The sequence below is a fragment of the Osmerus mordax genome, chromosome 10, assembly GCF_038355195.1.
Source record: "Osmerus mordax isolate fOsmMor3 chromosome 10, fOsmMor3.pri, whole genome shotgun sequence".
NCBI lineage: Eukaryota > Metazoa > Chordata > Actinopteri > Osmeriformes > Osmeridae > Osmerus > Osmerus mordax.
The window spans coordinates 12,489,880-12,510,907 of NC_090059.1; the positions used below are offsets into that span (position 1 = coordinate 12,489,880).

General features: G+C 47.3%; 1 protein-coding gene across 1 annotated transcript in view; it reads right to left on the reverse strand.

Moving 5' to 3' along the window:
• Positions 1-21,028, reverse strand: part of ank3b (ankyrin 3b) — an 82,672-nt gene that overhangs the window by 27,703 nt on the left and 33,941 nt on the right. The window contains exons 5-26 of the mRNA XM_067244242.1: positions 19,941-20,039; positions 17,787-17,972; positions 17,331-17,354; positions 15,842-15,940; positions 14,069-14,167; positions 13,275-13,373; positions 12,768-12,965; positions 11,806-11,904; positions 11,266-11,364; positions 10,308-10,406; positions 9,765-9,962; positions 8,042-8,140; positions 7,043-7,141; positions 4,938-5,135; positions 4,739-4,837; positions 4,557-4,655; positions 4,241-4,339; positions 3,969-4,064; positions 3,679-3,751; positions 3,455-3,514; positions 2,529-2,564; positions 100-223 (exon numbers count right to left, since the gene is read on the reverse strand). Coding sequence (XP_067100343.1) covers positions 100-223; positions 2,529-2,564; positions 3,455-3,514; positions 3,679-3,751; positions 3,969-4,064; positions 4,241-4,339; positions 4,557-4,655; positions 4,739-4,837; positions 4,938-5,135; positions 7,043-7,141; positions 8,042-8,140; positions 9,765-9,962; positions 10,308-10,406; positions 11,266-11,364; positions 11,806-11,904; positions 12,768-12,965; positions 13,275-13,373; positions 14,069-14,167; positions 15,842-15,940; positions 17,331-17,354; positions 17,787-17,972; positions 19,941-20,039 — 2,381 coding nt within the window. The remainder of the gene's footprint in view (positions 1-99; positions 224-2,528; positions 2,565-3,454; positions 3,515-3,678; positions 3,752-3,968; positions 4,065-4,240; positions 4,340-4,556; positions 4,656-4,738; positions 4,838-4,937; positions 5,136-7,042; positions 7,142-8,041; positions 8,141-9,764; positions 9,963-10,307; positions 10,407-11,265; positions 11,365-11,805; positions 11,905-12,767; positions 12,966-13,274; positions 13,374-14,068; positions 14,168-15,841; positions 15,941-17,330; positions 17,355-17,786; positions 17,973-19,940; positions 20,040-21,028) is intronic.

Here is a 21,028-nt window from a genome sequence, read left to right on the forward strand (position 1 = left end):
CTTTACCTCAATAAAGAATAATCATATTTCTTAAAAAAAAAACTGTGAGCGTTGGTGGCTTGCTGTGTCATGTTTGTGATGGGCGTAGCGTGGCCTTACCTCTGTGAGCGCGCTCCGATGCTGAATCCCATGTAGCCCTCCTGTGGGAGAGAGTCGTCCCCCAGCTCCCTCAGGTCCTGGGGGCCCAGGTACTTGTCCGTTTCGCCCGTCATCGCATCCTCACCTGCCATCACAGCACAGGGTCAGTGACCAGCCTGTCTAACTGTCTGTCTTCCTCTCTCTGTCAGCCCCTGGTTGTCTGTTCATCTGTCTGTCCCTGTTCCTCCGTAAATGGTTGTGTGTGTGTGTCCAGTGTCAGACTGGGGCTGTTAGACAGGATCAATGCTACAGCCCCAGAGGTCTTTTCCTAATCAGCAGACTACCGACTGACACATACTCAACCTGACACATCCGATGGACACAACACACATACACACACACACAGCGATAGTTTTTCTTTAGCCACAGCAAGCAGAAGGGCAGCGAGTAGTTCAAAGTTACAAAAACACACACGTTCTGTTCTAGACATGGTAGAGAATAGGGTCCATGTTGTTCTCCGAGGGAGATCCTACAGTTTGGCTCCAGGCTGGAGGTCTGACCGGAGGGAGAGGAGGAGTTAAAAAGACGAGCGAAAATTAGAACAAGTGCACACAGGCTAAGCGAGGGAGGAGAAAAGAGAGAGAGAGAGAGAGAGAGAGAGCAACATTCCAGCAGCAAAAATCCACTCTGTAGTGCCCCCTTGCACCACCCCCCTCGCCCCAGCTGCACCCCGGTCCCCCCGTCCCCCCTGTAGCTTCTCGCCACGGCAACCCCTCCCCCCACCCCTGCCTGCCAGCTTACACACAAAAAAAACTTTTACAGACCTCATCTGGCCACATTCCAAACCAAGAATTTCCATTCAGACTCTCACCCCCTCACCCCCACCCCCCACTCCCCAGAAAAGAAGAAGACTTACTACGTAACAAAACCGCCAGTTCAAAAACACTTCATTCAGCTCCTCAGCCACAAGTTCTGCTCTGCACTTTACTAAACTTTTGGGACAAATTAACCCTATCCCTTCCTCGCTCTCTTTCACTATCTCTACTTTCTCTCTACTTCTTTCTCTTTTGCTATCTATACTTTCTTCTCTCTCTGTCTCTGTCTCTGTCTCTCTCTGTCTCTCTCTCTCTCTCTGTGTGTGTGTCTTGCATTACTCTCTCCCAGAGCAGAATAACTCCCACAAACAGATCAGCTTTCTCCCGCCGAGCCCTGCTCTGCTCTAAGATTATCCTGATACACACACACAAACACCCACACACAGGCATGCACATGCACGCACACACGCACGCACACATTTCAGGAGTGAAGGACACCAATCTTGAGCAGGAGTTCCAGCTCTAGGAAAGGAATATTATCATTGTGGGAAACTCTTGACCGCCATGTCTGTTGCTACATACACTAGCCTCAAGCCCAGTATCTCTAGGTCATGTTATCCAATTGACAGGGACAAAGAAATATTGATCATGTTAATTCACCCAAGTGCAGTGAGCTGGGGCTTGGGCTTGGAAGTAAGGCAGGGACAAGGACAAGGACAGGGCCACACAGTGACAGTACCTATTACAGAGAGCTAGCCACACAAAGAGCTGGTGCTGAGGTGTGCTCTGTTTCTGCCTGTGGGAGCAGGTCTTTGCTATACTGACCCAGAGACAGGTGAGAGACAAGAGAGATAAGCTCCCCTACAGTGAATGACAGACGCGCAGGAAGGAGTACGAGAGGGATGAGAGGAGGGGGAGGAGGGAACATAGAGAAAGGAAAGAACGGTGCAGCCCAAAAGAGAGCATCAATAGTCTATTTTCCTCCTTTTAATTCAATTATAAGCTTTCTATTCTAGAAGCTGGAGCACAGAAAAGGTCACTATTAATATGGACAGGTGACCTGATTCTTGCCCATCTGCTGGAAGAAGTGAGCTGACACAAACAGCAACATAAGATCCCTTGCTATCAACGCGAGCTAACAGCACAGCCTATGTTTAGAGTGTGACTGTACTCTAATCAGTGCTGTTAGTACGCTGGTATCCCAGCCATGCCAGGGCAGATTGAAAAGCAGGGGCCAGGGTCAGATAGCAGCAGTCTCCCAGTCTCACCCAGGCACCGTGAAATGCAACTGGACACCGTTCTGTACAGTTACAGAGATGACACTTTTAGAGCAGAGCTGAGCAGAGCTGAGCAGAGCTCAAAGATGACAGAACCAAGGATAGGACAGGCCTTTTACAGACTACGAGCTATGATAGTAAGGGAGGACGCACACATAGTATGCAGTATATATGCACATACATATATGCATATATATACTTGTGTATATATGCATATACACAAGAAGCACAAGCACGCACACACACACATACATACACACACCATTTAGTTTCCAAGTATTTAGTTTGTTATGATATTTTCTGTATTACAGCAAACAGGTTACTGGGGTTAAACATGTATAAGAATAACCCCACTTACTACAGTAGCTGATGTGGATATTTGGGAACTCCATTTCTGTTTGGACATAATGAGGATTGTTTCAATATAATGTGTGCCAGGGAATAGAACAGGATGTCAGTCTGCTGGGCTATCAACAAACATATCATTTAGGAAACATTAGCCACACAAGTGGAACCAAAATAATCCATTAGGACGATTTGTCACTGGTTGGGTGAATCTCTCTCCAACTGCTTCTCTTGCAAGCACACTCCCTTACACCACAGTCCCTCCCTCTCTCCCTCCCTACCCTCTGTCCTTTTTGGACTGTTTGGTTTGGGTCAAACTCCACTGAATGCCTTTGGAGAGCTCTGGTGACCGCATGAAAGGACATCTACACCTTTGTCAACAACCAGTGCTTTAGAAAGACTGGCGGACGCTTCACTACCCCCCCCCCCCCCCCCCCCCCCCCCGCCCCACTGCAGCTGACACTGTGTTTACCATGTCTACGTGTGTGAAATTACAATAACCCCAGCGACAGGCTTCCCTATGAAACGAGACAATGGATCAGATGCGTGTAGCCTACTCTCCAGAGTGAAAGGAGATCTGTTTCACGCTGGCCCTCTCTAAGCTTAGACCCACTCTGTTCAAGGCATACAAAACTACAATAAAGGCATTTTCCACCACGAATAGCGAGGCGTGAAATATACACACCATATCGATAATCACAAAGACATGAGGACTGAGACGGTAGAAGAAGAGATTGAATTAGTCTGAGAGGAGAGTGGGAAGAGAGACAGAGAAGAGCCAGAGAGAGACAGTGAGAGAGAGAGAGAGAGAGAGAGAGAGAGAGAGAGAGAGAGAGAGAGAGAGAGAGAGAGAGAGAGAGAGAGAGAGAGAGAGAGAGGAGCAAGCATACACATCTACAGGCTAAAACAGAAGAAATAAAAAAATAACAGAAAGAATACCTTCATCAACATCTGACATATAGTCTTCACTGAGCATTTCAGGTACATTGGCCCTACGGACTGGGTGATTTGAATAAACAGTGTTAGAAAATAAAATGAAAATACAAATGGGAAAAAAACATAAAGGTGATGGTAAAGTAACACAAGCTTTAATCAAATTAATTTCAAAATAAATCAATCAATGAGAAGAAAAAAGGGAACCATTCACGGATGCTAAATCTTACCCTCATCATCAGACATGTCCAGGACTTCGTTCATGGTTTCTGGAACGTTCATCTTGTGCTTCTCTGTCACTGTCTGACGGTTCAGAGACAGGCCACACAAAAGAACTTAGGAACTAACAATATACATTTAATTATTTAACCTAAATTTAACCCTTTTGACAAAATTGTTTTGTGAGAAGGGCGTGGCAAGACTAAAGATAACTTAATTGCTTCTTTCATCTATTTTTACATATTATTAGATAGCCTTTAGCATAGGATCACTGGTGCTGTTCAGTGTGTGGTCATCTCACCAGAGTGGTCAAAGTCTCCTCGGTCACCACCTTCAGAGTGTCCACCACAGAGATGTAGCCCAGACGTCTGGCGATGGACAGAGCACTGTTACCATTCTGGAGAGGAAGACAACACAGCAACTCAGTACTGACATGTAAAGTACTTCCAGGCAAGGACGAAATACTGTGAAGGCAAACTTTACCATTTGTAAATCAGTCATGTATGAGATCAAGATAATTGGAAGGTGTGTGTCTGTGCGTGTGTGTTTATGCACGTATGTGTATGGGCTCACCACTGTCAACTCATTGGGTGAGGCCCCGTACTGCAGCAGCAGGTTAATAATGTGGGTGTGGCCTTGCTGGGCCGCCTGGTGGAGTGGTGTGTAACCGTTCTGGTACGGGGGGAAAGAAGAAGGGGGAGATATAGAGAGAGAGAGAGAGAGAGAGAGAGAGAGAGAGAGAGAGAGAGAGAGAGAGAGAGAGAGAGAGAGAGAGAGAGAGAGAGAGAAGAGAGAGAGAGAGAGAGAGGAGGGGAGTCAGTGGCATGTAAGAGCACCCTGACATTCATTTTGAAGAGACATACAGCCACATTACCAACACTTATGTTACCTTTGTTTTGGCATTGACCTTCGCCTGGTTCTTCAGCAGGAAGTTGACCATCTTCACGTTTCCATAGTGACAGGCCACATGCAGCGGTGTGTAGCCCAACTGATGAATAAAAGAGGGAATTCAACAACTACTTTCTCATGTATCTCACGTTTTGACTTTTTAAACCACCTTTTTTACCATACCTTTGTATCTGGGTCAACAGTAGCGCCCTGGTTGACCAAGACCTCGGCTACGTTAACTTTATCCTCCTGGGCGGCCAGGTGGAGCGGAGTCAGACCGCTCTGCAGGGGGGGGGAGGAAGAGAGCACAACCCAGTGTCAGTCAAACGGAGCGTCAAATAAAAGCAGGACTACAACTCCAACCCTACTCCGCTTCCACCACCTTGTTTCCCATGTCGATGGTGGCGTCTCGTGCCAGGAGCAGGGTGACGATGTCCACGTGTCCCTCCTGGGATGCCAGGTGGAGCGGAGTGATGCCCTGGCGGGTCACAGCGCTGGTCGCAGCGCCGTACTCCAGCAGCGTGGTGGCGATCTCCATCTGGTTCTTCTTGGCTGCGATGTGGAGAGGCGTGTAACCGTTCTGTGAGGGAAGATGGAGAGGACGAGATGGGGGAGGAGAAGGAGGGAGAGACAGATTAGATCATGCATCAATGCATCCAAGAAGTGGATTAAAAGTTGGACTTGGGGTCCTATCAGAACACAGGGAGACCAAGGCATGTGAGCAGAGCATGTAGCTGTGAGTCAAATATACTGTTTATGGTTTTGGGTTTGGGTCACGTCTCTTGAGGGTTTTTCCCCTGTGTCCTGATCCAGCTAACCCAGTCCCTACAGGAGTCCCAGCCTGGCCCTGTTAACGCTACCCCACAGCCGTCCATCTCTGTTCTAACACTGTTCCAACTCTGCACCCCTTTAAAAAGAGAGAGAGAGGGAGAGAATTGGGCCATGGAAGGTTTTGGGAAGACGTGACAAAAAAGGGCCAGTTGTTTTCCTAAATGCCACTGAGCTCACAGTGCATCGATGCTGCCAGCGATGATATCAGCGTGGAGAACTTCAGCAGCCCAATCTCACGTCACAGAGCTGACCAAATCAGAGACCAGTAATTGGTTGTCATGGGGAACAAAGGCTGTAACTAGGTCAGCATATTTGCAGAGATCCCTGTGCACTCCCCCTGTACAGAACAGAGCACAGAGAGAACGCTCAACTCCTCTCCCCTTTCTCTCCCTCTCGGTCTTCCCTGGTGGCTCCCTCCGCACAACACATGCAAACATCCTCCTCTATTTGCTCTCCTCATCTCTCTTCATCTTCCTTGCCTGCTACCCTCCTACTCTCCCTGTCCTCCCTCCTCCATCACTCTTTCCCCCTGCTCCTCTCTCCTCCACTCCTCTCACTCTCTTGAAAAAAAGAGCTCCACCACAACTGAGTCTTACGTCATCTTTTTCCTCTCCCCGGACATTCGGCTCAAGGGCCTTTGTCCTGGTGAGGGTCTACTACTACTACGGAATGTCCCTGTACTTACTGTAAGTCGCTCTGGATAAGAGCGTCTGCTAAATGACTAAATGACTAAATGTACTACGGGGAATCCAGCACGCCCTGAGGAGGGGGGGGCTTACTGCATCTGGATTATAACCAGAAAGCATGCATCCCCCATAATCCAACCTTTCACATCGTCTGTTTGTTCCAAATTCTCATCCGTAGTCCTCCCGCCGCTTTTCCATGACAACATAATAATTACCCCATTAGAGAGCTATTGTCTCAGTGCTAAGTGCAGAGCAGAGATCCCCATGGACAATGTCTCTCACCAGCACGTCTGGCCTTCAGAACAGAGCCGGGTGGAGACGGGACAATGTGAGGTCATTAGTTTGTTTTGCTCTTCTTCTCTCTCTCTCTCTCTCTCTCTCTCTCTCTCTCTCTCTCTCTCTCTCACACATGCACACACACACCTATGACTGATTCATCCCACATGGGCCTCATGCTCTGTATATTAAAGGGACAAGCATAGTCGTAACATTTAGCTCTAGTCCAATGCAGAGGGGGCTGTTTTGATGCTGTTTGCAGTACATGGCATTGCTATGTTGACCAGCAACAGAAATCAAGCGTACTTCTCCTGTTCTAAATATTTGACAATCCTTTTCAGGTGTAGTGACCACAGACTTACCAGGTGTGTGACAGAACACATGGTGTTGGCAAGAGGGTAAACAGGGTTTGTGTTTCAGGTGAACTTGATCTGTACTGATAGGCTCATAGACCAGGGCAGGATATGAACTTTTAGGAAGTTTGCCATTGATTTACGGAAGATACCATTTACTGGAAGACCTGATATATGGACAGCAGACTTGAGTCAGTTTGTTAACACTTGAGGTGCACTTTTTAAATAACCCTATAAGAGTGATTGGAACAGTTCCAACACTGCACTCTTTACATAAATCCCAGTGCAGTTTTTGTGTTTAGTTCCAGTGTGCGGGACGGGGTCTGTGGAGGGAGCCTTACCTTGGCAGCAGCGTGGGGAGACGCTCCCTGGTTCAGCAGGAGCAGCGCCACCTTCTGGTTATCGTAGTGCGCTGCCACATGCAGTGGAGTTAGACCGCTCTGCAGACACACAGGCATACAAACACACAGACCAACACACAAGCAGGGTCAGGTTAGGCAGCGGCTGGGGTACCCCTCTCTCTCTCTCACACACACACACATACACACACACACATACACACACACACTGGGCGGCTACTGGATCTGTGTGCTTTAGCCTGATTCTCAGGAGATGGAACTACAGCACAGACAGGTCTAGGAGCAAGCTACAGTGCATGGATGAATGGATGGATGGGAGAGGGGTGGAGAGATGAGGGGTAGAAGGATGAGGGGTGCAGGGATGAGGGACTGATGGGTGGAGGAATGAGGAATGAGGGAGGTTGATGGCGGTGGGGTGAGAGATGCTAGGCTTTGAAGCTGTGTCAGCCAAACACACAATAGACAGAGTGTACAATAAGCCAGAGACTGTGCCACCCACAAATCTGCTGAACAATAGTCCTGTTAAGAGAATGGATTACTGTGTCCACCGCTCTCTTTGCACAAACACACAGGCACACTGTACTCTGCCACCGACAACATACTGCAGACTGGGACAGATTGACTCTGGCCAAACGTCTACATTAAAAGCTAGTCAGAGTGTGCGTCTGGGATCAGACCATCTGATATTCTGCTTCCAGGAACAAGCAAAAGTTTGGAGCCTCCGAGACTGACGTGACTCAAGTAAGATGAGAACGATGGGATGATAAAGATGTTGAAAGCTTTCTTTGAGAATGACCCATCCTCTCTCTCTCTCTCTCTCTCTCTCTCTCTCTCTCTCTCTCTCTCTCTCTCTCTCTCTCTCTCTCTCTCTCTCTCTCTCTCTCTCTCTCTCTGTGTCTCTCTCCCTTCTCTCTCTGACGTTCTCTCTCTCTCTCTGTGTCTCTCTCTGTCTCTCTCTCATACACACACACAACAGCGTACCTTGCCTGCTGCGTCAGCAGGAGCGTTCTTCTGCAGGAGCAGGTTGGCCACTTCAATCTTTCCGTATTTAGCTGCCACATGGAGGGGGGTGAAGCCCTTCTGCAACAGACAGACAGCAACAGCTCCATGAGAAAGCTCCCACCAGGAAAGATAGCATGGACACCTCACTGCTCATACACCACACAGTTTCATGTTCTATCAACACGTCTTGAATGTATTGTTCATTAACTGTGAAATGCAAAGCATTGCTGACGACATAATGTATTATATGGATAGAGAGAGGGCCGTCAACTCAACAGGGGTACTGCTGTGGGGTAACACCAAGTTAGAATCCTTCTGATATGTAGATTTGTCTATTTTGGTATTTCTATCAACATATTCCACAGAGCCGCTAAACCCTGTTTTCTATATGGAAGATTCCCTAAATCCTCTATAAACTCCTTTGGATATGCAAGGATTTCGCTGGAGGGGTTCACTCACAGCATCCCAGGGCAACCATTCCTTAACATCACTGACTGATGAGAACCAGCAGAGACTATTACACCATACAGAACACTGTCATTATGAAGCAATGGTGGTTGAACTCTCGGTCCCTCTCTCTCCCTACTCTCCCTCTTCTCTCCTCTCTCTTTCTCGCTGACCACAGAGAGCCAGGAAGGCTGTGACTCAGACCTTATGAAAACATCAGCCTGTTATTAAACAATGTTTATGCTAGATAATGAGAAGTGGATGGGAGACAGGACTGGAGGTCAACTGCTCTCATAGGTGAGTGAGTCCTTTGGTTTACACAGCCTTGCTAGATCAGGTCTCTCTACAGCATGCAGCTAACTGGTGAGGTCTCGATGAAATCCTGTAAACCACATGGTCATCGAGCTAATAAGTTTTGCCATCAATAAATGACACCTAGACCTTGTGGGATTTGAACAAGCAAGCCTGCTGTTGCAACAGACATGCTACAGCAAATCCAACAGTTATTTTATGGTGAACCCAATCCTGCAGTGATGACCTCTCACTGAAAGCAGCTGGGTTGTCATGGGAACAGTATGTGGTGCATGACATCATGCTCACCGCGGAAACTATTTCAAACCAATCAGACTTTTTCTCCTGCACACTCCCATGGTGCCACAGTTTACAAGATTTCAGTATTAATCCAATGTGTGTTCCCTTAGTATGAGTGTGGGTGTGCTTGTGTGGTCATTAGTCCTTCATTTTAACCTGTCATTTACATACTTATAGTATTGAAATTGTCAACATCCTCCTACACACTACACACACACACTACGCCACACACACTCATCTCTTCTTCTGTGAATGCTCAGATGTCTCTGTGACCTCTGACAGAAATCCTTCATCCTACCATTGGTCCTCCCTCCTGGTAAGCAGTTGAGGAGGGGGTGAGTCACCACAGAACAGATGGATCGCCTGATCTGGAATCATCTAACGACCCTGGGGCACCCAAAGAGCTGCATCCCCTCTGCACCACTGATGTCAGCACAGTCCATCCACATCACATAGAGCTCAGGTTCCAAGCACCTCTCTCCCCAAATGCTTATTGGACCACAGACACTGTGTTACTATATTCAACTGTCCCTTTGTGGCAAAGGAACTTTCTGGAACATGCCAGAACGGGATACATGCACTGGAGTGGTTCCAGTGCACGTATCCCGTGCAGCATTAGGTCTAAAGGTTGAGATGACCACGGGTAGGGATGTTCTGTAGTGACCTTGGTGGTGATGTCCAGCGCTGCCCCCTGGTCCAGCAGGGCTGCGGCCACGTCCTTGTGGCCCTCGCGGGCAGCCAGGTGGAGGGGCGTGTAGCCGGAGGAGGTGGTGGAGTCTGGGCATGCTCCATTCTGCAGCAGCTGCAGCACAATGTCTGGTTTACCCAGACGGCTGGAGATATGCAGGGGCGTCTGGTTGTCCTGGACACACACACACACAGAAGGGATTTGCCACAGGAGTATTTCTTTAGTCTGTATTTCTTTAGTCTGAGAGAGTGAATTTACTCATGGTTTACTATGAATTTAGATAAAAACGTTTAATTTAATTTAATGAGGAAATAAATAAACTATCAATTTCATAATTGCAACAACAACAAAAAACCTCACCTCCAAAGTACTAGCTTTGAAACACTTTACCAATGAGATACAGCACTGTAAATCCAATAATTTATTGATCTCAGCTTCAGCATATTAAGTGAAGTAGCCTAAACTTGGCAGTCTCTTGTAGTGTGTGTGTGTGTGTGCGTGTGTGTGTGCGTGTGTTACCTTGGCCTTAGCTTCCACTGTGGCTCCACTCTGGACCAGGTACCTCACCACTTCTGACTGGCCTGCTCTGGCTGCCATGTGGAGTGCCGTCTCTCCCCTCTGGAAAACACACACACACACAAACACACACACACACACACAGACACACACAGACACACACACAGACACACTCACACAAACACACACACATACACACACAAACAAATACTTAAGTTATAATGGCTTCTCCCTGCATATCTTTTTCTAGAACACACATACAAAGTAGTACAAACAGTCCTGTCTCAGCACCGGCCACTGTGTCTGTCCAACTTCTACTGTTGCTCTTTGTCATGACTACTGGGTCAGCCAGACAGTCTCTACCCCCTCCCTCCCTCCCTCTCCCCTTACACCCCATAAGTAAGCCCCTCACTGTCCCGTTACCGTGGTAACCCCGCCACATACAGGGTGTGTGTGGGTGTCTAAATGGTGACCTGTTCCGGGGGGGAGTGTAATGTAATGTATAGTGTTATTACCCATTCTCCTCACTCTACTGTACTCCACTGTAGCCTGGAGGAGGAGGAAACTGGGGCGCCTATGCAGGGTATACACACACTCTCACACACACACTCTCACACACACCACACTCACACGCACACACTCTCTCACACACCACACTCATAGTCTGCTATGAATAGTTTGGGTATTGTACGAACACATTGGTCTTACTTAATAGTAGGTCGGAATTTCACCTTTTTCCTACTGATGATAAACTATTATAAAACCATGCATGCCATGGTGGTCCCTAAGGAGATTATGAAAGCAGAAATGTTGGATATGAACTGACAGAACAGAGCTAGGATCTTTTCCTCTGCTGTGCTCTGACAGTGATTATCAGGCTGTTCAACCTGGGGACAACCAGAAACAGATCCAGGAGACACCGAGGTGGCAGGAAGAGACAGACAGCAGAGGCTGTACTCACCACATTGGTTGTGTTTGGCGAAGCTCCGTGATTCGTCAACTGAGTCACAATGTTTTCGTGTCCCATAAACGCGGCCACATGAATGGGAGTGAGTCCCGACTGAAAACACACACACACAAACATAGATTGAGATACTGTATTCACCTCCTTGAAGTTCTGGGAAGTTTACCAAGTACACCACAACTCTAGGGGAAAGAGAAGGAACATTTCTCCTCTGGCTTTCCGCTTGTAAAAACTGATACTGCCTCTCTGCCACCCCCCCCCCCCCCTTTACAGTCCCTGTCAACACTAGTCATCATCCTCAGACATGAGCCCCTTCGAAAAGCAGACCCCCCCCACAACCACACAATGAAAGAGCCAAAGAGCAAGATGCAAATAAAGAGGGAAAACTGAGTCAAAACTTCAGATTCTACAAGACATGAAAAAGTAAGAAGAGAAAGAAGAGATGCATACATTCTAGTGGGTAAAAATATTACAAATAAAAAGAACATGATAGGGAGAAATATGTTTATATTTATATAAAAAGAGAGAGATTCCTACCTCAGTCACAGCCTGTATGGAGGCTCCATGCTTGAGAAGCAGTTCCATCACTTTGATCCTGTTCTTCTTACAGGCAATGTGGAGCGGCGTGAAACCGTTCTAAAAATACAACACACCAAAAGATTGTCTCTTTAGACTGTCTGGAAACACTGACATAAGGCCAAAACAAACACACATGCACGCGTGCACACACACACACACACACACTCTAGACGGAAAATCTTCCTGTGGGTTCTCCTTTACGTTTTTTTTCCTTTCTTTACTAACCAGGCAAACATGTGTGCCGTTGGGTGGCTGACAAAGCTCTTGTGTTTATCTGAATACAATGTCTCTCCTCTTCTCTCCTCTTCTCTCCTCCGCTCTCTGGTCTTTGAGATTCCTGTCTGTCTAAACCCTCCAGTCTCCTCTTTTTCATCTTCCTCCTCTTTTTGCTATAAAAGTTCAGAGGCCACACCTCTACTGTTCAACTGCATGTGGACCATGACAGGGCTGTCTCCTGCCAAGACTGAGCCTATGGAGGGTCTATGGAGGAGGAGCGGGAAGAGGAGGAGGAGGAATAGCAGCATAAGCTGCAGAAGTTGGAAGTTTAAAAGATGGGGAAAGTAGAGGGCTAGGAGTAGGAGGAGTAAGAAGAGGAGAAGGGGGGGAGGGGGAGAGCGCCATACATAAGACAAAGATGCAACAGTTTAACTTGTCCCTCAGCACAACCTTGAACTAAATGTGGCTGAAGCATTCAATTTCCTTTTAGACATCAGAAACACCAGTTCTCGTCAGAGGAGGAAAAAGAAAACATCCACACATGAAGCCCTCTGCTTCATGCAGTCCTTCTCATGCTCACTGAGTTAACTCACTGAGCTGAAGCCGAGGCGTTAGCTTCGACAGCTAGCAGGTTCTCAGGGTCATGAGATGTCTCATCAGCGGACCTCTACGATGACACACTAAACCACCTCTGCTACACTCACCAGTGCTTTGGCGTTGGGGTTGGCCTTCTTGTCCACGATGACCTTGGCGACCTTGTAGTGTCCGCAGTGGGCGGCGACGTGCAGGGCGGTCAGGTAGTCGTTGGTGACATCATCGACGGGCACGTCGTGATGGAGGAGAAGCTGGACGCAGTTGAGGTGGTCACCCTGGGTGGCCATGTGCAGAGGGGACAGCCCGTTCTACAGGGGAGAGAGAGAGGGAGGGGGGGAGGGAAAGAGAGAGGGAGGGGGAGGGAGAGAGAGAGAGAGGGAGGGGGAGGGAGAGAGAGAGAGAGAGGGAGGGGGAGAGAGGGAGTTAGGGTGGGAGAGAGAGAGAGGGAGGGGGAGAGAGAGAGGGAGGGGGGGGGAGAGAGAGAGGGAGTTAGGGTGGGAGAGAGAGAGAGGGAGGGGGGAGAGAGAGAGGGAGTTAGGGTGGGAGAGCGACAGAGGAACCAGATGCCCAGCACTTTGAGCCAGGCTGTCTGATGCAGCAGAAGCGGCTGTCTCTACCTTGGTCTTGGAGAGGATGGGAGCTCCTCTGTCCAGCAGCATCTCCACCACCTGCTCATGTCCACTCCTGGCCCCGCAATGGAGGGGGGTCAGACCATCCTGGGGGGTCCAAACACAGCAAGTCAAACAGAGAGCGGGTTTTACATGGATGTCTTACACTGTGTCTGAGATGCTTAGGGCAGTACATAGTGTACACCCTCTCTCTGCAGATTATGTCCGTACATAAACAAAAAAAAGCCACAGTCTCAAAGTATTTCACAGTGGCTGACTGTGGTCGTAGGTTTTTTTTAAATAGCATCTATTCCTGTGACAGATAAACCTCCTTAAAATACCACATAGCATTCAGGAATTTGCCCCTTCGCTGTGTGTGCAGCGACACAAGTCCAGCATAGTGTGTGTGTCGGTGAAGTGAAGTATATGTTGTTGAGTTACACAGCTGTGGATGATTGCATAGAATGTAAACCACATGTTTTTCCACCTAAAATAAAATTGCTGTTATCTGTGTGTCTGGCCAATGACAGCGTGAGGGCTAGTTGGCAGAGAGAGGCAAGTTAGAGAGGCAGAGTAGAGAGAGGCAGGGTAAAGAGAGGCAGGGTAGAGAGTAAGGCAGGGTCGAGAGAGGCAAGGCAGAGAGAGGGACCAATCCAGTAATGCGTCACAAGGTAGCAAGCCGCCTCTCACTGGCTGCCTCCCTGGATGTGACCTCATCAAATCATGTTTTTTCATAACAAATCTTCCATTTTAGATAAGCCTCGGAAAAGGGAGCACGGATCTGGGCTGAGCTTGGGTCTGACCTTCGTCCTGGCATCGATCTTGGCCCCTCTCTCCAGCAGCAGCTTCACCATGTTGCTGTTCCCTCGTTTGGATGCCACATGCATGGGTGTGATGTCATTCTTGAATAGACATAGACAAAGACAAATACTGCCAAGTCAGACTATGACAACATTACGTCTGAGATGAGGACAGCGACTGCTTATAGAATGCATCAGATTTAGCGGAGCTCATACCATATTGTGTTGTACTCATATTGCACTTATATATAACCCTTCTATAAGTACAGGTTACATTGAAAACAAGATATAATCAATTTCACAACCGTTTCATATGTTTGTATAAGAGCCAAGGTTTTGAAACAGTGACCAGGATACATTTCAGGCAAACATCTCCCTCTAGTGACAGTGCACTATAGCAGATGTGTGCTGCAGGGCTTGCCACAGCATTACATTCTGGTTCCTTTATCTGATATGTTGTCTCTGTTTTCTTATTGAGGCCGTGTTCCCAGAAGTGATGCTGTGAGCTGATGCCTTCTCCCGGTGACAGGGTGTGTTCATGGGGACAATTCAAGAGGAAGTGCTTTTGTGTTGGCTACTGTAAATGTGCTGAGATCGAGTCTAATAGCCTTTGTTTGGGGTTCAGTGTTAGCTGGGGGCCTTTCAGAGATAGTTAAGATATGATGTGATGACACATATTGATTGTGACCTCCGGGAATGTTCCTTTGTGTTAGAAAAAATTTGAGAGTTGAGTGTTCCCTTAAGACAGCAAATGTGAGTGTGCAGGTACAACACACACAAACAAACACACACACACACACACATGCACACACACAAACACACACACACGCGACCCTGTGTAGAGAGTGTCTAGTACCTGTATCAGCTAGAAGGAGCCATGACAACCCAACAACCATACTCTTGAGTATTATGGGATGTTGAGAAACAACGCCCCAGATTATATCTAAATCTACAGGCTCATGTTTCACTGACAGGCTGTGCCTCTGTGTGTATCTCTGTGTGTGTGTGTGTGACAGAGAGTGCTTGAGGAATTTGATGTGTGTGTTCTTTTGTGTTGGTGTGTATGTGTGTGTTTCCACTCCAGTAGACTGACAGTGGCAGCTGTAGAATTACGTAGCTCAGCATTACATCCCAGAGCTGGTGGGTAGAGCTGCACATTCAGGCTCTCCCATTATCTCTGTCAACACCCCATCCCCCCGAGAGAGAGATAGATAGAGAGAGAGAGAGAGAGAGAGAGAGAGAGAGAGAGAGAGAGAGAGAGAGAGAGAGAGAGAGAGAGAGAGAGAGAGAGAGAGAGAAAGAAAGAGAAAGAGAGAGAGAGAGAGAGAGAGAGAGAGAGAGAGAAAGAAAGAAAGAAAGAGAAAGAGAGAGATTGCGGTGATTCCTTGCCTCAGCCAGCATGCAAGGATCCAGCTCACCACAGTCAGATCTGCAGACACCAGCAGGTTTGGTTGGAGACCACAGGAAGTCTAATGGCCTCTGTCAAAATCTGATGAAGCCTCATGCGTTTCCAGGGGTCTGATACTTACTGTAAGTCGCTCTGGATAAGAGCGTCTGCTAAATGACTAAATGATACACTGCACTGACCCACTGGAATAAATTCAACAAACAGTCCAAGCTCGACATTCATAAGATGTCTCAGTCTGATGTTAGCGAGGCAGGTTTGGTGGGAGCTAGAAAGAATGAGATCAGCATGTAGCCCTGGTCTCCATTTGGGTCCGAAACTCAGTTTGACGTTTGAGCAGGGGGTGTGGTCTGAGGTGGGCGGAGTCTTACCCTGGCCTTGAAGTCGACGGCGGCCCCCCTGTTGAGGAGCAGTGTTGCTACGTTGATGTTGCCATAGTGAGCGGCGATGTGGAGCGGCGTGAAACCACTCTGTGTGGAAAGACGATGATGTCAGAAACAAAAGAGCAGCCAATCAGAAACTCTGATATCCCACATCTCCATCTCACACACACACACCCCACCCCACCAGTGACCGGTGAGCAAAGCCTGATGGGAAGATTCTGTGTTCAGACACGCTAGATTAAGCAGAGAGAACCACATGATGCCTGAGCCAAATGCAAACAAGGCAAACATACAGTACAACATTAGAAAACTGATCACCAGACAGACAGACGCAGAGAGACAGACAGCTGTTGCTAATAGATATTGATGGACAGTACAGCAGGACTTCCAGTTGTGCAACCATGCAGATACAGTCCATCAATCGCTCTGTCTATGGAGCCTAATTTCATCCAGGAGAGTCTGTAGATATGCAGTGCTAAACAACAAATCTCATTACAAGGCATCTGCCAAGGATATTTCAAAAGAATAGTAAAACATATATTTTAGGACATGTAATGTCCGAACTATACATACTACATAAAGTAAATCTACTAGAAATTATATTACCAGGAGGGCGTTTTTCTTATATGTAAAAGGATTTATGGAAATGTCACATTACTACAAGAATGTCAGTATATCAAACCAATGCAACTGCACAACTCACTCATGAGCCCATGTTAAGAACATACAGTATCTGCTTAGTTCTGACTGACAACATGTTAGTAAAGGGGTTTAATCAGAGTGAAAATGCAGTTTACTGTTATCTAAGTCTGTTTCAGCCAACGCCTAAAGTTCTGTGAGAGAGCGTGTTGGGTTTGAGAGTGCAGACTGTGGAGACCTAGGTGGGTGTCTGTGTTGAACGACACCTGGCTGAGTGAGTCATGCCTGAGTCTGCTGAAGGAGGTTAAGGCCAAATTACAGGTGAGTTCTATATTTGTTTACATCTACTGTTTATCTTATACCTAAACCATGAATCCAGGAGAAGGAGAGCACAGGTGCACAGAGGGATGTAGAGGGGTGAGTGAGTGGGACTGACTGACTGGTTAATCTGCAGCTGGACGGCCTGGTACCAACATGAAACCTCACTGGCTGGTTCCACAATTAAACAGAAGGCTACTCCGGTTTATCTAGTCAAGCTATGGATATGGTAGCATTAGCAACCTTAGCAGGAGTCATTATGAACCCCAGTCCATCAGTTACAGAGATCCTCAGTCCATCCTGTCTCAGGCCATCTTCACATGCTAAACACTCCACATCCAAGCACCAAGCTGCCAGTGATGACAAACAACCACTGAAAGCAATGCGGGAGATGTGGTGGCTAAGCTAAGGCTAAGCACTAGCAGCCTTAGCATTAGCCATTGGCCGTGTTAGTGTTAGCCCCGTTGCGTTGGTGAGTGGTGGCGTGAGGAGGAGGTGGAGGAAGAGTTTACAGGTATACCTCGGTCGTTCTATTCACCATCATCTACAGGGGGAGGTAGACCACCGGGTGAAACAGGGGGAGAATGGGCGGTTAGTGCACACAACAACAACAACAATAACAACAATAACAGCTACAGCAACAACAACAGATGTGACGATGGCACCACCAAGCTGTAGATGGCTGCATGGTGATAGGTGGAGGTCAAAGGAAAAACAGGCAACATATTCAGACACACATAGTGACTACAACTGGATGGTGCAGCTCATGACTGTTTCTATATTCCATTGTATACACAACTACACTTTTCCCTATGGGACTACCAGAAATATAACACAATGTATTTACGCTATTCCTAAATATCAGATAATTACCAGCACCATCAAGTTCACAACAACAACAACAACACTTTACTGGACATAAGTAACCACTGTGGGCGTAGGAGGTTGTGACCGTGAGCAGAACTTGATGCCGTACCTTTGACTCGACGTCTGCGTTGTGGTCGTTCTGGAGGAGCAAGGCGGCTGCCTTGGTGTCGTCCTTGCGGGCGGCGATGTGGAGCGCCGGGAGGCGGACCTTGCCCTTGGTGTCGTTCTCCAGGAGCAGGGAGACCACCTGCTCGTGACCCTGCTGGAGAGCCACCGCCAGGGGGGTAAAGCCGTCCTGGAGAGGGGTGGGGGGAGAGACACTTACTGGGACTGGTTGTGATGGCACCAGGTTCTGGTCTTTAGTGGCAGAGAGACCAACAGTAGTAAGTTTACCTAAAGGAGTATTGTTGGATCTAGATCTCTAGATCTGGAGGGTGGTATTAGAGAAGCAGACAAGCTCCTTTCTCTGTGATAGTATTTAGCATAAAACACAGTGTCCTAAATTACTATTATGCATATCATGCCTGATAGAATGTATTGCTTACTGCAGGCTTCAATCACTTTACATCAGTAGCACACATACCCTTACCCCATCTCATGTATGTGCTCGTTATAATAGACCAAGATCAAGACAATATTTATTATTCATCTCATCCAATTCCTATTAATATGCAGGGGCCATGGAATGAGACAGTCTGCCTTGAAAACAATGTAGCAGAGAGAGGAAAAAGCCTAATAGGAGCTGCATTACTCATCATTCTCACCACAATAGGGAGCACCACCTCATCTCTGATCTGTTTCAATATGGATGCTGTCTGGAGCCTGCTAACTGTACAGTCACAACATACCCATGCCCCCACACACACATGCATGAATGCATTCACACAAACAAACACACACAGACTTCCTTTGTTCTATAGACCTAATTAAGGCCATTATCCCCAGAAGATTAAACAATCCCATGGCAGTGCTGTTTGTTCATGATCTTGAACTGGTCACTCACAAGGCAGTGTTATTATGAAGGCCTTACGGTAGCAGATGGATATCAATATTTAACAAGCAGGAGTTGCTTGAAACATGGATATATATACTCCTGCATCAATTATTTACACCCTGGAGGTAGGGAGGAAAGAGAAAGAGGCTGTGGTTCACTATTGCACCTTCTCAAGGACAGAATCTCCTAAATCTATCCTCGTCTCTCTCCTACCCACCCCCCTCACTCTCTCCCTTCTTTCTCTCTCTCTCTCTTCTCTCTCTACTACCAGTGGGAGTTACACTTCACGGGAAGTGTAACTTCAAGAAGCTGAGAAAAGCCAAGGTCACAGCCTACAGTGTGACTGTGACATCACACTGCTGACGCCTACACACACGAGTAGCACACACAGATATCCACACACACACACACAGACACACACACACACACACACACATACACACATACATGCACACAGCAGGTCTTGCATTATGTGCTGAAGAACTTAATGAAATGAACACCAATCATGCTCCATTAAAGTGCACTGTGTTGGACAGGGCCATGGGCCTAAACTGTATGAGGTTATCACTTTACTGAGGTACGACGGGTCTGACGACATACAGAATAATGCATCATTTTCATGGAACGTGCCTGTAATGTATGCATAGAGAATACAGCTAATGTAGTTCAGAGAAGAGCTCCACGTCACCTTTGATTAAATAAATCAGTTGTCATCAGGGGATAAACATCTCTTTTCCATGCATGCATGACTAGTAATGTAATTGGCAATAACCTAATTGACACTTGCACATTGCTTGCAAAACAAGGTAGGAAGAAAGGTTTGGTATTGTCTGGTCTCTAAGGCTTGAGGGACTTAGAAAGATGTCCACAGGGATGCTTTGGCTGTGTATTGTGTAGAATTTCAATTTAAACACAAGTTTTGGACAAAACGTGTTTTGTACATTTGAACAAGACGTTGGATACAAATTACATAAAAATATTTTTGAAAAAATGTTTTGAACATATTTTTGAAAGGTTTGAAAAAGATTTGTGAAAAAGATTTTGAAAGGTTATTGTTATGGTTTATCGTCCCACAGTCGTCCTAACGTCTGTGTTGAACTGTCCCAGACATATTTTTCCTAGTCCCCGGAAACGACGGGACAACGTTAATTTTGAGCCCTGTGTATCGTAGCATGTGTGATGTAAAGGGTTAGGATGTACGGTGTAGTGTTCAGTGTGTAGGATGTGAGGATTGTAGCATGTAGTGTGTAGGGTGTAGTGTGTACTGACCTCTGTAGCGATGCCCTGGCTGGAGCCGTTGTCCAGGAGGTACTGGACCACCTCCATGTGGTTCTCCTGGGCTGCCATGTACAGGGGGGTGAAGCCATTCTGGAAAGAGACAGAATAAGGTAGTTCAACACCTCTGTGTGTGCATGCGTGTGGAGAAACTGACAAGCCCTGCAGAGTGTCCTCTGTAAGCTCTCTGCATGCCTGTACGCCTCACACCTGATAACACTGTTCAAGAACATGGTGTATGTTTGAGCCAAACACTCAGATACATGGTTCCTCCCCACCACACCCACTCACCCCAAGTGGTACCCGCCATTAATGCTGTTACGGTAGGACAGTGTGCTGCTAAGACAGCTCAGAGGGCTGAGAATGTTGAGGATAGTCTCCTCCACAGGTGGTGTTAATGGGCTTTACTGCATGAGATGATCTGAGTCTGGATAGGGAGTGCTACTCAATTCAGGAGCAGCTCCACACATGCACGGACTAACAGACACAAATACACACACACACACACACCAGACACACACTCTCGCATACACACATTCACACACCAGGCTGCCAAACAGAGCTGGGCTGAGCTGGGCTGTTATAGTCATGCTGGTCACGTAACAATGCAGCTAGAGAAACTGAAACAAGCCTGATCATACACACACATGCAGACATACACACATACACACTGCCTGTCTGTGTGTATGTGTGTATGCAGGATGAAACAAGGCTGAAATAGGTTGTATGTCACATGAAGCGTAATAGAGGGCAAAGAGAGGTTTTTTATCTGCTGTCCCACTGCTTTGGTGACATCACGGTTGCCATGGTTCCAGACAGACCATAATACTCCCTTAGACTCAACGCCCTGTCAGCACTTCTGTCCTGCAGACCAGAGCTGCAGACTAACCCACATTCATCAGCAGGCCAGCCAGCCAGGACACACACACGCACACACACACTGCTGTACAAACACACACACACACACACACTCTATTACACGGGACACAATACAGATTGATGTTCTGCTGATGTCTGGTCCAGTCCTGGTTGATTCTGGACTGACTCTGGTTCTGAGTGAGCGTGGTATATGGTCAGGGTGT